The following is a 17,577-nucleotide window of genomic DNA, read 5'->3' as shown; positions in this document are numbered from 1 at the left end:
GAACAGTCACATCCGGGGCCGAGAGGAACAGCCAGCGAGCTGGGCGTGCGCCCTTGCTTCGTGCCCTCAACCCGCATGGCGGAGCCACCGGCGCGCCTCGAGGAGGCTGGGCGAGTCGGGCGGTTTCGGCGCCCGCACTGAGCCGCGGGGGAGGGGCAGGGGACGCCCGTGCAGCCGGTGCTTCTGCCCTCAGTGAGGCGGGGCGCGCAGCGGACGCCCCCGGGCAGGGGCGGGAGTGGTGGAGGCGCCGGCGGTTGGCCCTGAAAGGGGCGGTGAGCGAGCTGCTCCGGTCTCAAGGCGAGGCTTGGCCTCCCGCGCAGAGACGGGGGGAAGCGGCGGAGGCGGCGGCCCTCGGGCCGGCTGGTGAGGTGATGGCGGCGCCGGGCCCGGGGGCTGGGGCAGCCTCGGGCGGCGCTGGCTGTAGCGGTGGCGGCGCGGGCGCGGGCTCCGGGTCCGCGGGGCTCGGGGGCCGGCTGCCTAGCCGGGTGCTGGAGTTGGTGTTCTCCTACCTGGAGCTGTCGGAGCTGCGGAGCTGCGCCCTAGTGTGCAAGCACTGGTACCGTTGCCTACACGGCGATGAGAACAGCGAGGTGTGGCGGAGCCTGTGCGCCCGCAGCTTGGCAGAAGAGGCTCTGCGCACGGACATCCTCTGCAACCTGCCCAGCTACAAGGCCAAGGTGAGGGAACCCCGGGTCACACCACTGCCCTTAGTTCAGTCTTCTGCGCTGCTCTCTGTGCTTCCTTTAAGCTTCTGAGTCAGACGCCTCGTCTCACCATCCCGCCTTTCCACCGCTCCTTCCTCACATTCCCCCTCCATAAAGATCCTCTTTTCTTTTGGATTGAAGTTGTGCTTCTTAACCCACTCGACTTTCGTGTCCACTTTTAAAAAAGAGTGGATGATTTCCCACCACTTGTGTCAATCACTCGTTCTACTTTCAACCCTCTTTTCCTCTTAAGGACGGACCACCAACTATTGTACCTTAAAATACTCTGATCTTATTTTTCTCCTTGGTCTCCATATAGACTTTTATAAGATAATTTTGCTTTAATATGGGCTTAGTGTCTGAGATCTTTGCATTCGTTTAATCTCTTCCAAGCTCTGATTTATAATCACATTTTCTTTATACCCCTTCCATTGAAGTTCCAGCTTACAAGTGTGGTCCTAGGTACACTGCTAACTAAAGACACAGAACATCCTTCCATCCGCGCCAGATAATTGTCCTAATACTGCCTTGTGCTACTGTTATTGACTTCTTCCTTGCTAACTTTTTCATAGTTCTACCTTGATGTTTCTCTTCTGTTCTGCCGGTTCCAGTTTTTGCTGCTTCCTTTTCTTCCCCCTAGATTCTTGTCCATATTCCTGTCACCTTCATAATAGAAAATAAAAATGCCAAGTAACAGGTTGTAGTAGGGCCCCGAGGTTTCTCCAGGACATATAAACAAGGGATCCAGAGATGGATAGCAGCTTTTTCTTTTCATTTTCTTTCTTCTTCTTATTTTTTCTTCCTGATACTGGAGATTGAACCCAGGGGTGCACCACTTCCAACCTACATTTTCTAGCCCTTTTAATTTTTTTGTATTTTGGGACAGAGTCTTGTTAAGTTGCTGAAGCTGGTCTCACACCATAATTCTCCTGTCTCAGCCTCCGGAGTAGCTGGAATTATAGGCAAATAAGAGAGTGCAGAAGATTGCAATTCTGTTCTACTTTGCCTGATAAATGTATGAGTTTCATGAGTGTTTTTTTTTTTTTAGAGAAAGAGAGACAGAAGTTTTAATATTTATTTATTTATTTTTTAGTTTTTGGCGGACACAACATCTTTCTTTGTATGTGGTGCTGAGGATCCAACCCAGGCCACACGCATCTCACGTGAGCGCGCTACCGCTTGAGCCACATCCCCAGCCCTCATGAGTGGTTTTTTGTTTTTAATTTTTAAAGTTTTTCTCATAGAGTTTATTTTTGCTTATATTAAATTAAGATTTTTTGATAATTTACTTCTAATAGATATGTATTTTACAAATATTAGATAATGTGTTCATGTGAGTCAAGCTTCAATGAAAGCACAATGATATAAAGCTAGGTCTTCCCTTGGGCCCTTTCTTGAAGCCATCCAGTTCCCCTCCTTGGAGACAACCTGTGTTACTATTTGGTTTGTATTCTTCATGCATTTAGGTATTCCAGGCCTGTACTACTAATCATAGGTTCTTTTAGATGTTACAGGACCATTTTTAATGTCTTAAGGATGAAAGATTAGTTCAGAAGAAGTCAGATACTGTCTACTAGGGAAGTCACTGGGTAGAAAATTGGAGGTTTGAAGTTGAGGTTTTATTGAGCCGAATTTTAAAGATGAGATGGATTTGGATATCCCATGAGGAGGAAGTATTTGGAATAGAAGGTGAACAAGAGGAAATCAGGTACCATGCTTAATTTTGCAGATGTAATGGTGAATAAAAATACCCCACAAACTCAGAAAGGGAGGAATCTCATGAAAATCAAAAGGAGATCAGTTTAATAGAGGAAAGGGAGCAGGCAGTGGGGAGGGGAGGAAAGGAAAAGTTACAAGGGAGTGATATTGGCTAAATTATATTGCTGTATTGTGTCCATGTATAAATAATGTAACAATAAATCCTACCATTATGTACAAATCTAATTTACCAATTAAAAAATGTGGAGGGAAAGAAGTTATGATAAAATTAAGGGAGGCGGGGAAATAAAGACAGAATCCTTAAAAAAAAAAAAAAAAAAGAAAAAAGCAAACTCTTATGAATGCCTTGTCTTATGGAGTTTACAGTCTAGTGGGGGAAAGAATATAAACTGCATCTGATAAGTACCATGAAGGAGAGACACATGGAGTTCTGAGATTCAGTTATGGGAGAATTTGACATAGGTCGGAGGTCAGGGAATGCTTTCTTCATAGGAAGTGATGCATGAACTGAGATCTGAAGGATAAAGATAAATAGGCCAAGGGGAGAGAGAAGAGCCATTTAAGAGAATCTGATGAGTATAAGGGACAGAAAATATATGTCTGTGTGGCTGGAGCAAAGAGAGCAAGCTGGTTTGAGATAAGATGGAAGAAGTGGACTGGGGCCAGATTATAAGGAAGCCATTTCAAATTGTAATCAGGAGGAATTTAGGGATATGGGGATTAATGTTATGATTATTTTACATTTTTAAGAGATATTTCTGACATTACTATGTAGGAGAGGTAGGTGGGGGGACCTTAGAGATATGGTAGACAAAAAATTAGAAAGTAGATAATGAAGGAGATGGAGTGAAATTAATAGGTTTAGGAAGGTAAATTTGCAGAATTTGGCAATAGATTTGAAACGGATGAGAAAGAGGGAGGTGCCAAGGATGACTCTTAGGTATCTGGCTTACATAATATGGGAATAACTTTGGCTAGGTTTAGAGGACTGGCAACAAACAAGTTCATTTGGGGTAGATTAGAATTTATGGAGTTTTTGAGAAATCAGCAATTACAGGTAGGTAGCTGTTAAAGGCTTGAGCCTAGAGTAAATGTCTAGGTTAAAAATATAAAACAGTTCAGTTATATTGAATGAATGAATGAAGAGGAATATGATTATAAACAAGCTGGACTGGGTATATCATGAAATGAGCCTTTTGAAATATAGCTTTCAGTATATTGTTTGAACTTTGTTCTATAGTTGTAAAACTCATAGAAGTTTGACTGGAAGAGTGACAAAATAAAAGCTGTGCTTTAAAGAGACTAGGCCATCTGGGCACAATGTCACATGCCTATACTCAGGAGGCTGAGGCAGGAGGATTACAAGTTCAAGATGAGCCTGGGCAACTTAGACCCTGTCTCAAAAAGGGCTGGGGGTATAACTTAGTGGTAGAGTGCCACTGGGTTCAATCCCTAGTACCACAAAAATAAAGTCAGGGGGCCATAAGATGAACTGAAGAGGGCAGAGGTTAGTGATATACCAGAAATACAGTATAGAGGAAAGAAGTAGATGACTGGGAGAGCTATCATAAACAACAAATCCATGTAGATGGGCTGCTAACTGGGTGAGTGGGGTAAGGAGCAGAGTCAAATAGAATTCCTGAGGAGCCTGAATAACTCGAAAGGATTGAAACAGATTTGGGATAACACAATTGAAAAGTATTAAAGTTTGTCGGTCTATTTGGTTTTCTCTTTCTTTTTTTTTTTTTTTCCCTTTTTTAAATTTGCTTGTTTGTTTGCTGTGAATCAAACTCAGGCCTCATGCATGCTTGGCACATGGTCTACTAACACATCTAATCCCAGCAGTTTTCTTTCTTTTTTAAATTTTGTTCTTTTTAGATAGGAGTTTTCTTTTTAAAAATTCATATTTTACATGTCATCAAATAGCATTAGTTAGTCCCATAATACTTGTCATCTGATTGTCTAAATTTCAGATTTAAACTAGGTCTTAAAGCTATTTACTATAATGTAAAATCCAAGTTGTTAAGAGACTGAGACAGAAGCTATGGATTGTTTTATTTGGTTTTTTTCCATTTCATCTGGATTTTTTCAGTATCCATTTCTATTAGACACAATATAATGATACCATTAATCACTTCTAAATAGAAAATAATTTTCTTAATGTAAAATATGCAGTGTTTTAATTTCTGATTCTCAAATTTTATTATTATGATTTATTTAATTTATATAAGGCTATCATGGCAAACTATTAATAGTGTCTTTTTAGGCTGTTTTAGTATACAGATTGACTCTGCATCTTTTCTTTTTTTTTAATATTTATTTTTTTTTAGTTGTAGTTGGGCACAATACCTTTATTCCATTCATTTACTTTTATGTAGTGCTGAGGATTGAACACAGGGCCCCTGTGCATGCTAGGCGACTGCTCCCCGCTGAGCCACAATCCCAGCCCCATGCATCTTAACAACTTCTTTGTCATGAGACTGGATTTTGCTGATTTCATGGTGTTGTTTAGCGTGTTCTTCTGTCCCCCGTATTTACTACAGAAATTTGATAAATTTAGATTAGATTTTTTTGGCAAGATACTTTTACTAGAATCAAGTGGTTAGAGGTATGTTAGAAAGTAAAATCTATATAATTAAGTGTTGTATGATATAGACAATGGTGGATAGGAATTCAGAAGAGAAATAAAGAGGTTGGATGGCCTTGGTTAAGAATAGCTTCATGGAGGTGGTGTTAGAGAATGTGTAGGAGGAGGCAAGCAGAAAGGATACAAGGAAAGTAGAAAAGGAAATAAGAATCTAATCTGGAGAGCTTCAAAAGCCAGGCAGAGGAGCTGTACACCTATAATCCCAGCAACTTGGAATGCTAAGGCAGGAAGATCACAAGTTCAAAGTCAGCCTCAGCAATTAAGCGAGGCCCTAAGCAACTTAGTGAGACCCTGTCTCAAAATAAAAAATAAAAAGGCCCTGGGTGTGGCTCAGGGGTTAAGTGCCCCTGGGTTCAATCCCTGGTACCCCACTCCCCTGTTTAAAAAAAAAAAAAAAGCCAGGCAGAAGAATTTGCAATTGATACGGAACTGTTAAAGGTTATTAACTGGGATGAGATGCAATAAAGATGCTGTTTTAGAAAGACAGGCCTGGAAAAAATTCATGGTGAAGGACTGGAGAATTTAAGGGGGCAGAGGAATGGTGGCCAGTAAAAAGAATATAGTTGGGGATCACTACAGTAAAATAGGAAGATGCCACAGAAGTTAGAGGAAGAGGTTATTAATTGATCAGTATGACAAAGAGAATAAAGATTTTTTAAAAAGCAGCTGGAATTTGTGAGACTTGAAGAATAAGCATAGGGAAATATTAATTTAAAAAAAAAATTTTTTTTTTTGGTTGTGGGGATTGAACCCAGGAGTACTTAACCACTGAGCCACATCCCCAGTCCTTTTAATTATTATTTTATTTATTTATTTATTTTTGAGACAAGGTCTTGCTAAGTTGCCGAGGGCCTCTATAAATTGCTGAGGCTGGCTTTGAACTTGCAGTCCTCTGGCTTCAACCCAAGTCACTGGGATTACAAGCGTGTGCCACTGAGCCCTGCTAAATATTTTATAATGAGGAATTATTTTGCTTGATGTTATTCTCTTGAGTGATTGAGATAATGCTTGTGAGGGGACATTTTCTTTCCTTATTTACTTTTACTTCTGATCTTTTAGGTGCTCACAAGTAAATAATAATGGACAAGATAGGGAAAACATTAAGACTGCATCTGTTTTACAGCCTCCTTATGAAAACATGGGGTACCTAAAAGAAGCAGTTTGAAACTGCTGTACAGTGCAACAATGAAACAGTAAAGTACTAGCTAATGGAATTGAACATTTACTGAGGGGACTAGATACCTGATTTCTCTTGGGGGCTCCTGCATTACCTAGCTGTTGACAGGTTTGTGTTTTTATCCCTGAGTTTGGAGTAAATGACCTTTAAGGTCCTTCATAATGCTGACTGTGACTCTGGTGTAGATTTCTCTGGTTAACAAGAGCAATAGGTCTATCTTCTACTGCTTTGGGGTAGTTTGAATAAAGAAAGGATAGTAATTTTATTTTTATTTTATTTATTGCTGTGCTGAGATTGAACCTAGGGCCTCCCTCATGCTAAATATGTGCTCTAGCACTGAACTACATCCTCATCCAAGAAGGAAAATTTTAAAATAATATAGAAGGCAACTTTTTTAAATTATTAAAATAGGAGGTTTTTTTTTTTTTTTTTGTAGAGGGGAACTATTTAGAAGAAATTATTTATTTAGAAAAATTTGTAATTACTGAAGGATCCTATTGGTAACTGCTCTTAATGACTATCTCTTTATGAAAAAGTCTACTGTTTGAGTTTAGATGTTATCTAGGAGATTATTTGATTTGGAAAAATCAGAGTGGTGATGTCTTAGTGTATGAGTAATACCTAGAAAATAAACTGAGGATCTAAGGTAGTTTGTGGCTAATAAAGTTTTTATAAGTTATAGAGCTGCTATAACTAAGGTCTTTATTTTTTATATTATTTATACATATACACACATGTGTTGACATGCAAATATATGTGTACATGTATTTATGCATAAATATATATTTACACATTTATATATACACATATGTTTTATACAAATATGTGTGTGTGGTGCTGGGTAATGAACCCACAGCTTTGCACATGCTAGGCAAATGTTCTATCACTGATCTATATCCCAAGCCCTAAAATATAATTGTTTTCCATGGCATCATTGCTAATATCAAAAAAAATTTTTAAAAATTTTTTTTAGTTGTAGATGGACACAATACCTTTATTTTATTTGTTTATTTTTATGTGGTGCTGGGGATTCAACCCATTGCTTCACACATGCTAGGCAATTGCTCTACCACTGAGCCACAACCCTAGCCCCTGAAAAAAAAATTTTTTTAAACATTTATTTATTTATGTATTTTTAGTTTTAGGCGGACACATTACTTTGTTTTTATGTGGTGCTGAGGATCGAACCCGGTGCCTCACTCGCATACTAGGCGAGTGCTCTACCACTGAGCCACAGCCCCAGCCCCCCTGAAAAATTTTTTATATAAAAAGATCAAATATAGGCAAAAGCAGAGAAAATAGTTTGAGCTTCCCTATACCATCACCAGGCTTTACCGGTGACCAGTGACAAATCTTTGGTCATGTTTACCTCATGCACTCTCCCACTCCTGAGTATTTTAAAGCAACTCTTAGATATCATTATTTCATTCATAAACATTTCAGTATTATCTCTAATGATATAAGGATTCTTGTATTTTTTTTTTTTTTAATGTTTTAGAAAGTCCATTTGGAGAAATACTGTAATTTGAAATTTGGTCAGTGATGAAACATTTTGCAGTAATTCTGTTTATGTATTTATATATATAAGTATGTACATATTTATTTTAAGAGACAGGGTTACTGTGGTTAAGTTGCTATATTGCCCATACTGGTCCTGAATTCTTGGGGTCAATTGATTCTCCCACTACCTCCCAAGTAGCTGGGTCTGAAGGCATGCTCCAGTGTCTGACTCCGGTTGGTAGGGGAGGTGTACGTGTGTTACTAGAGATGGAACCCAGGATTTCTGTACCACTGAGCTATGTCCCCAGTCCTTTTTATTTTTTATTTTAAGAAAGGGTCTTGCTAAGTTGCAGAGACTGGCCTCGGACTTGGAATCTCCTGCTTCAGCCTTCAGAGTTGCTGGAATTACAGGCATGTGCTACTATACCACCACACTTTGCATTTGGCAGTTATCTTAATGTTATGCAAGTTTTATATTAGTATCCCATCCTGGAACTTTAGCCATTATTTGGAAATACTTATTATGTTATTTAAAAATATATAAACTTATTTTTTTAGAAACATATAGTCTGAAGTTTGGGTATTTCTCAGTGTTTAAGAAAAAACAAATTTCTTTTTCTTTGGTGTATTTCTCGTCATTTTAGGTACGTGCTTTCCAGCATGCCTTCAGCACTAATGACTGCTCCAGGAATGTCTATATTAAGAAGAATGGCTTTACTTTGCATCGAAACCCTATCGCTCAGAGCACTGATGGTGCAAGGACCAAGATCGGTTTCAGTGAGGGCCGCCATGCATGGGAAGTGTGGTGGGAGGGCCCTCTGGGCACTGTGGCAGTGATTGGAATTGCTACAAAACGGGCCCCCATGCAGTGCCAAGGTTATGTGGCATTGCTGGGAAGCGACGACCAGAGCTGGGGCTGGAATCTGGTGGACAATAATCTACTACATAATGGGGAAGTCAATGGCAGTTTTCCACAATGCAACAATGCACCAAAATACCAGGTGAGAAACTGTTTTCAGGTGTGGGCTTTTGTCCAATCACACCTTAATTTGTTCTAGGCTTATAAATTTTTATATAGCAGCTATGTCTTTTCTGGTAATTTTAAAGTATATATGATGGTATATATGATGTATCTCAATATCTGTTAATGCACATTCCACCATAAACAACTCATCTTTGTTCTAGATTGAGGATTGGGAAACATTTTCTGTACAAAGTCATAAAGTAAGTATTTTAGGCTTTGCAGTCAATACAGTCTCTATCACAGCTTTCAACAGTTGTTATTAGCACAAATGAGCTGTAGATAATATATGAACAAATGAACATGACTATGTTCTAATAAGATCTTATTTATGGGCTGCAGGACAGATTTGGCCCAGGGATTATAGTTTGTGAGTTCTTGATCAAGATTTCATCTTTCCTATATCATGGCATATCCAAATTATTGTTTTCTATGTACCTCAGCTCAACAAATGCACCTATGTATATACACATGCATACTCACCCTCTGCTAGCTACTTATTAATCTGTGGATTCAAAGCCCTTGGAGGTGTCAATGATTTCTAGAGACAGACAAGTTCAGACAAACTGCTAGATTTTTAAATTCTTTTCACCTTAGCCTTAAGGCATACTCATTTTATTCTGGAGTCAAAATTATATTACTATTTCTAAAAGCCTTATTACTATAGATGTGAATGAGTATAAAACACAGTAATCTGATAAGAAATTAGAAGTCTTATGGAACTATAGATTCCATATTTCAGAGCCATGGGTAGCTTGAAATCTGTAGTCTCATTGATGACCTATCAGGCATACTAAAGTAGAAAAACTAAAAACGTATTCCATTTCCTGAGTTATAAAACCTGGAAGTATTTTATTTTATAGAATTCTTTCCTCATTGTCTTTTTATGTTCTGCAAATACCCTACATAGAAGGATGTCTGGATTTCATAATCACCAAGGATAAACTCCTGTCACTACCTTTGCAGTAATTTTGTAATGACAGTTCTTAAGTGTTTTTCAGAGAACATATTCTGTTTGATTTAAATCTTTTTCAGTTTACTAACTTGTTTAATTCCCATGTATGACCTATTTTGAGGAATGTTCCATGTGTGCCTAGGAAGAATATAAACTGATGGAATATTCTGTGATAGGTCAAGTTGGTCGATAGGGTTCAAGTCTTCTGTATTGTTACTGATTTTTCTTTTTTTCTGTTCTTATACTGAGAGAAGTACTGAAGTCCTAAACTACACTTGCTACCTTGTTTAATCTTTCTTTTCTGTCAGCTTTACTTCATAGATTTATGGGCTCTGTTATTGGATAAATGTACATTTTTAAATGTTATATCTTTCTGTCTAATTAGTTCTTTTGTAGTCATGAAATGACCTTTGACTATTCAGATTCCTTTAAATCTGTTTTGTCTGGTTTTAATATAAGCTGTCCAGTTTTCGCATGTTTACTATTTTGCAAAGGGCTCCCTGGTGCCCTTTTCTTTCTTGTATTAAAGTGGGTCTCCTACGTAGCATGTGGTATTGATTTTTATCTAACCCAGTCTCATGAACTAGTGTTTAGTTCATTTATATTTAATGTAATTATTGGGCTGCTTGATATTGTCCTTGTCTCTGTGTCTATGAAGTTATGTACACACATATACAGACACACATACACACACACACACACACACACACAGGCTTGTTTCTCTATGTTCTTTGGATTAGATAATTTTTATTGCAACATCTTCAAGTTCATTGCTTCTTTTTTCTGCCATCTCAACTGCTATTGAACGAGGCTAATGAGTTTGGTTATATTATACTCTTTAACTCTAGACTTTTCATTGAATTTCTTTCTTATTTATTTATTTTTGTAACTGGGGATTGAACCCAGGGTGGTTTTTACTAAATTGCTAAGGCTGGCCTCAAGTTTGCTATCTTTCTGTCTCAGCCTCCTAAACCGCTGGAATTACAGGAGTGTGTCACCATGCCAAGCTGGTTTCTTTATTTAGAGTTTGCTTTTCTCTTTGAGATTTTCTGCTTATTCACTACTAAATACTATTTTATCCTTTGGACACTTTTAGAATAGCTACTTCGAAGTCTTTGCCAAATGTAACACATTGGCCTACTTGGAGTCAGTTTCTGCTGACAAACCCCCTACCCCCAACCTCCTTTTCTTTTCCTACAAAGTCATTTTTTTGTTGTTGTTGAAACTGGAATGTAGATAATATGTTTTATTATGTATAAAACTCTGGAATGTTTTGTTTTTCTAGAAACTTGTTTTATTCTCTGAAGAGTGTAGGTTTTCTTATAATGGTAAGTATTTAATTTACCTGGACTCAAACCATAAACTTGATCTTCCACGTGGTATGAAGTAGCTAATGCCATTGCCCAGTTTTTTCAAGTTCTAATGTTGTCACCTTTGCTGCTTTTCAGTCTGGTTTCCTGGGGGTTTCCCTGGCTTCTATAATCCTTGTAGTCTCAAAGGATTTGGGCAGACTTTATTATCAGACGTATGGGCTCACCCTCTCTCTGTTTTTTTTTTTTTGTTGTTGTTTTTTTTTTTTTTTTTTTTTGCTTCTGGAGTTCCTTCTTACAGTTTACAGTTGCTATGCCATCCTCAAGTTTTATTCACTGCCCTCTGTAGCTAATAAGACTTTTAATTTTTTGCTTCCTACTCTGTAGGCATGGTGTAGCTCAAAGTTGAAGCAAACTTAAAAATTTTAGCAGGATTAATCCTGTCTTGTGTCTTTTGTGAAATATGAGTAACTCTTCGGATTTACATGAGGATTAAATGTCACAATGCAAATGAAATACACAATTACTCAACAAAATATTATTTCCATTTTGTTGTTGTTGGTGTTGTTTTGTTAATAACATTGATGGTGATGATTTGGAGGTTCTTAGGTCCACAGAGTAAGATATGAGTTTATTTTATGTTGGGCAAAGGAAAGGAAAAAGCATATGTTGGTAACTATTTGTGACAGAAAAATGCAGCAAAGGAAAGTAAATGACAACGATAGAAATTATAATCAGGAATTATTAAATTTTGATTTTTTTATTGTAAATATTTGAACTTTCTACCTCTGAATATATAAATGCAACTCTCTTATAGATGCAAACTATAAAGATGAAACATTCTTCTTTGCTTTTCAAAATGAACATATTGAGCTTCCAGTTTAGTTTAATAGTCTGAACTCTTATAACTGGACCATAAATTGACTATTCAGTAAAGCCAATTCTAAATTTTTAGAATAATATAGACAGGTTTAATTTTCCATGATTACATAAATTCTACATTGGAACTGATTTGTAAACTTAAGCCTATTGAGTGTTTTATTACAGTGATTTTTTTTTAAATCATGGTAAAACATACATAGCACATTTATTATTTTAACACTTTATAAGCATACAATAATGCAATGTTGTGTAACCACCACTGCTATTTATACCCAAAACATTTTTTGTGATCCCCAACATAAACTCCAAATTCACTAAACAATAACTCCCCATTTTCCCTGCTCCTCAGCCCTTGGTAACCTCCATTCTACCTTCTGTCTCTATTTAATTATTTTAGATATTTTATATAAATGGAATCATATAATATTTATTTTTTTGATGTCTAGCTTATTTAGCATAATGTTTTCATGTTAATCCATGTTGTGGCTGAATAACATTCTATGTGTGTATATTCAATAGTGATTTGAGAAGGTTATTTATATAGCCTTTGGCAAAATATACCAAGTTACAGATGTTAGTGTTAACTTGCTTAAGAAACATCTTTAAGCAAAGAATATATAAAATCTGGGGACAGTTCAGGGGAAACATTTAAATTGTTAGTAATTAAATGTGGATCCCATGTTGTCTCAGAAAAGTGATCAGAATAAGCACTTTTGATGAGAATATTATTCTTCTAGATGTTTCTCTCTGACCAAAAGGTTTCCCTTCTTATTTTTCTAGATAACATTAAAAATATTTTTTTCTTAGTAATATTTTAACTTCTTAATTTGTGTCATGTTTCTTCTGGCTATGCCTTTGGTGTATTTTCTTCTAACCTTTTTTAAAAAAATTATTTGACTAATTATTTATTTTTATGTGGTGCTGAGGATTGAACCCAGTACATTGCACTTGCTAGGCAAGTGCTCTACCACTGAGCCACAACCCCAGCCCTTCTGACCGTCTTTTGATGTCTTTTTGCAGATAGGAGAAAGAATTCGAGTCATCTTGGACATGGAAGATAAGACTTTAGCTTTTGAACGTGGATATGAGTTCCTGGGGGTTGCCTTTAGAGGACTTCCAAAGGCCTGTTTATATCCAGCAGTTTCTGCTGTATATGGCAACACAGAAGTGACTTTGGTTTACCTTGGAAAACCCTTGGATGGATGACAGTGGCTTTCTTGGGATGAAAGACAGACTGGAGAAGAGATCTACTTGTGGAAAGTAGAATCATGAAGTGACAGTGTCATATGTGCATGTCCAAGAAACATCCTGAAAAACACATGAAATTGTAAACTGGAGAAGCAACTCTATTAACAGATTATCTTAGTGTTTCCTCTTTCCACTGGGCCAGAAAAATCCTCAGGGTTGCAGTTGGTTGAGTGGGCAGTTGACATATGCATGTTGCAACAGATTTTGTCTCTATGTTAGCAATGTGTTATTTCCAACTTTAAAGGTGAGATTTTAGGGACATCCGTAAAAGGGATAAGGATTTTTAAGTAATGCGTTTGTGAAAAAGATTGATCCCATCTTACAACTGCCTGTTTTTTCTCCAGTCCCTTTTTTTCCAGCCAGCTTGACTATTAGAAAAAAGTATGAAACTGGTTGGGTTTTATTTAATATTTTTAATATATTGAGAAGCATGGTCTGCTTGGACTGCACTTCTCTAACAATGAGAAATAAAATTGTGCAGCTATTTTAAGAGTTGTATATACAATATGTGTGTAAAAAAGAACTGTAAAAAAAAAAAAAAGGACAAAGGGTTGCTTTGTTCTATTTCAGTTTCTTAAAAACCACTACATGGTACAAAATCAAAATAACATTTAGGGACAATTGGGTAACTACAAAGAGGAGGATTTTAAGAGGAGATGTATTGTATTGGCTCATTTGGTCTTACTTTTGATTCAGTTCCCATAACTGTTATAGTCTGTTGTCTGTTGTTGGCTTGTTTTGATTTTTGTTTAGTTAAACCATCAAAATTATAGTTAAGACTCCTCAATCTCCTGGCTAAAGATTGAGGGAAGACAAGTCTATTTCTGATTAATCATATATCAGTAAAGATGATCTAAACATAATAGTAATATACATATTTTGGTATCTTTTTTTTTTTTTTGGCTTTCTGAGAAAGTGTCTCATAACAGAAAACAATGCCATGTGCTCTTACAGTCCTCAAATATGAACGCTATTAGTCATACAACCTAGGAAAAGAATTAATTAATGATTCTTTTATTTTTAACTTTATAATGCTGTAGATATTAAAGTTTTTTAATTTCATATTGTTTACATCATGTAACAGTCCAAGCCTCAAACTCTTCATTGGGGCTATCAAAAAATGTTTACCTACCCATCTGAAACAGTGCCAACCTGAACCCAGGTTAATTTTATTAATCTCATTATAGATAATTGCCCCCATGGGACTTGAAATATAACACCTTGTGCTGAGAACTTCAGGTTGGCAATGTTTTGAAATTTTCATTGGAGGAGAGCTTAACATCCTATTTTAATAAATCTTTTTTTTCCCTCATTAACACTCTTTTGAATTAATAATCCAACACACATGAGCTGAGATTTTTCTTTTGTTAGAAGAGAAACAAACATCTTTCTGTATGAAAGTATAAATTGTATGGTTTCAGATACATAAGAATTAAGACAAGTGAAATATTTGTACTTTTTAAATTATTGCCGTATGTATAATTTTAAATCTAATAAAATTAGGGACAGCAAGCAGCTTGCTGGGGTTCTTGGGTTGCTCCTTGAGAGTTAAAATTATCAAAATCCCTATGAAGCAGGAGATGTCAGCCATAGAACAAAGATTTGTTATTGTTACCTGAAAGGTTTACAAGTATTTATTGTACATTTGGTATGTTGTTTGAAACAAAAAAAAGATTGTTCAAGATTCTTTTCAATATCCATGTCAAGAAAAAGCTGCCTTGTACACAGTGAAAGTATATGTTAAATGTATTAGAGAATATAGCTGACACAGGAATTGGTTTTTCTTGGTGTAGAACAACTCAATTGGCTAAGTCTAAATGATTAAAGAGAACTGGTTCAGGATGAAGATTGACTAGTTAGAAAGTGATAAAGACCTTTAAGTACTTGTTGCATTTTCAGTTGTGATATGGTCAATTCCAAGAGCATCTGCTAAGAATTTTGTTCATAACTTCTATTTTGTCTTGTTAGTAAATGTTCATTTACAACAAAGTTTTGAAGGTGCTTACTGGAAAACAAAAACATGGTTATTCATTCCATATTGAACCCAGAGTCCAATAATTGCCTAAATATTTAACAACAAGCCATTCTTATATCAAAGATTTGAATTCCCAAATATCCCCTTTGCAAGTTTTGTAAAATGGAGTTTCGTAGTTAGCATGAGCATCAGGAGAATAAAGAATCTTCATTTATATCCTGATGGATCAATTTGTTACTAGAGACCAGCAGTGACTGTCCAGATGATTAAAACAAACTGCTACCATATTCACGGAGATCTCTTTTTCATTGTTGCTGAGAGAGCATTTAGGTAGAAGATAGTTGCACCTGAAGATTGAGTATAAATCACTTAAACCAATAGTTCTCAACCTTGCCTGTATTTGGAATCACTTTGGAGTTTGTTTTAAAATATTTATGCTTACCAGGCTCAGGGGCACACACCTGTAATCTTGGCAAATTGGGAGAAGGATTGAAAGTGGGAGGCCAGACTCAGCGACTTAGGGTGACTCTGTCTCAAAAAAAAAAAAAAAGGCTGGGAATGTAGCTCAGTGGTAGAGTGCCCTGGGTTCAATCCTCAATACCATAGGAAAATAAAAAAATTTTGCTTGGGTCCCATATCCTAAGACACTGATGTTTGTCCAGAATATGATCTGGTCTAAAGGATATTTTAAAACTTCCTGGTGATTCCAATAAGCCACCAAGGTTGAGAACCATTATTCTAAAACTCACCTACTTTTCTCATCTGCAAAATAGAAAATTCTTGCTCCCTCCCTTCACTACCTCACAAGGATATTGAGGGTAAAGGAAAAAATAAGGGGAAAGTGCTTGTGCTAAGGATGAAAGGCAAAGTAATATTTGTTCTATTTCAACTGCAACCATGATCAGGAAAAAATGTGTAATTGAATTTACTGTGTTGCCTTGGGTAACTGGGAGCTCACTCTCTGGTTCTTTTAATGAAGTATGCAGATGTGGAAGCAAACATTACCATTACCCATATTCAGACGATGGTCTTCTGTCATACTTGAGATAGACTGTTTTTGTTTATCTGATTTTACATAGGAAAGAAAGGACTATCAATAGGTTTAAAGTCTGTAATAATGTTCATTGGCTTATAACTCATTAAAATTTTTCATACAAGGAATTTTGTGGTTAATAGATATCATTTCATAGTTGCCATTTACTTTTTCATTATTTTGACTTTTAAATATCAAGCTATTTATTTCATCTTTCATTCTTATTCATATAAGGTAAGGCACCTAAAGCCAAGTATGTCTTGCCCAGTTGAATAAATGAAATCATGGCTTAATGATTAGGCCTCTTCTGCCTTTCACATATGATTTGACTGGGGAGTTTAAAAAATAACAAAACCCTAAACTTTATAGAAATGATAATTAACTTTTAACTTAAGTCCCCAGACTACTGTTTATGTAAACTCTAACTAGTATTTTTTTTTTTTTTTGGCTAATTTTAAGAAATGAACTGTTTGAAGAGATAGAAGTTTAAGGAGTTTTAAATCTTAGTGTTTAAAAGATTACTTTCCAGAAATCAAGACCACCATAGTTGGGACTGTGGTAGATAGGCCCACTTTGAAGCCTTTATTAGGAAGGAAGAGTCCATACCCAAGCCAAATGCAATCCTTATAAAACATTCCTCAATCCCTTTAGCTGAATGTATTCTCTCCTTCCTTGAAATTTTCTTAGTTTTATATGTATCTATACTCAACTCATGCTGTATGACTTTATACTTTGCATAAAATTATTTATATTTATTGATTATTTATTGGTGTCTTAACTCCCTAAACTAGGACAGGGTCTCTGATGGACTCATCTTTGTGTTCACATCTTTAAGCTCAATAGGCTTACATATATGTTGAGGAACAGAGATAGAACTACATAGAAAGACAAAAGTTCCTCTACAGTTACAGGATATTTAACAAAAGATAGATGAGAAAGGAATTCTTTGTCCTAGTCCAAGTGAAGCAGAAAGAAAAGAGATGCAAATCCAAGGCTAATGAAGAAAAAATAATTATTGTGAATGCATTTTAGCCATTCCCCTTTATTTGTAAATATTGGTAAACTGATTTTTAGTTCTTGGTGTAGATTTCGTATTTGTTTAGAATTGAAACTAGAATTCTGTATTTTAATTTTTTGAAATTCTGTTGTTTTGCTTTAGTTTCCTAATAAAAATTTAAAACAAAGCTTAACCACCTGTGATTGCTTACATTTTGGAAAGGAAAAATTTTATACATTGGTCAGAAAAATTGGGGTGCCTTGTAGCCAAAGGTAGTGAAGAAATTAACCTATAAATTCCATGATTTTTAACAATAGTATGTTTAGAAGGGAATGTAGACAGGGAACAGTAATTCTGTAGGTCTTGTTCCTTGTTGGCACAACCCCAGCTAACAGTTGATAATGTAGGT

The 17,577-nt window shown here is 36.5% G+C and overlaps 1 protein-coding gene across 1 annotated transcript; it reads left to right on the top strand.

Annotated features, from left to right (window-relative positions):
• The first annotated feature begins 60 nt into the window (after positions 1-60).
• Fbxo45 (F-box protein 45) lies at positions 61-17,166 on the top strand. Its single transcript, XM_076867620.1, has 3 exons — positions 61-677; positions 8,392-8,748; positions 12,936-17,166. The coding sequence occupies exons 1-3, from the start codon at positions 372-374 to the stop codon at positions 13,119-13,121; spliced, it is 849 nt and encodes a 282-aa protein (XP_076723735.1). The 5' UTR covers positions 61-371; the 3' UTR covers positions 13,122-17,166.
• The last annotated feature ends 411 nt before the right edge of the window (positions 17,167-17,577 follow it).

This window comes from Callospermophilus lateralis, chromosome 10, assembly GCF_048772815.1.
Source record: "Callospermophilus lateralis isolate mCalLat2 chromosome 10, mCalLat2.hap1, whole genome shotgun sequence".
In the NCBI taxonomy this organism is placed as follows: domain Eukaryota; kingdom Metazoa; phylum Chordata; class Mammalia; order Rodentia; family Sciuridae; genus Callospermophilus; species Callospermophilus lateralis.
Note: the sequence above shows the minus strand (reverse complement) of the source record. Positions and strands in the feature narration are given on the sequence as shown.

What these genes read in the sequence shown, in the direction of transcription:
- Fbxo45 (XM_076867620.1), top strand. Translation starts at nt 372, where the DNA reads ATGGCGGCGCCGGGCCCGGGGGCTGGGGCAGCCTCGGGCGGCGCTGGC. An exon ending in TGCCCAGCTACAAGGCCAAG is followed by an intron (nt 678 to 8,391) that starts GTGAGGGAACCC and finishes TCGTCATTTTAG; the next exon opens with GTACGTGCTTTCCAGCATGC. An exon ending in ACAATGCACCAAAATACCAG is followed by an intron (nt 8,749 to 12,935) that starts GTGAGAAACTGT and finishes GTCTTTTTGCAG; the next exon opens with ATAGGAGAAAGAATTCGAGT.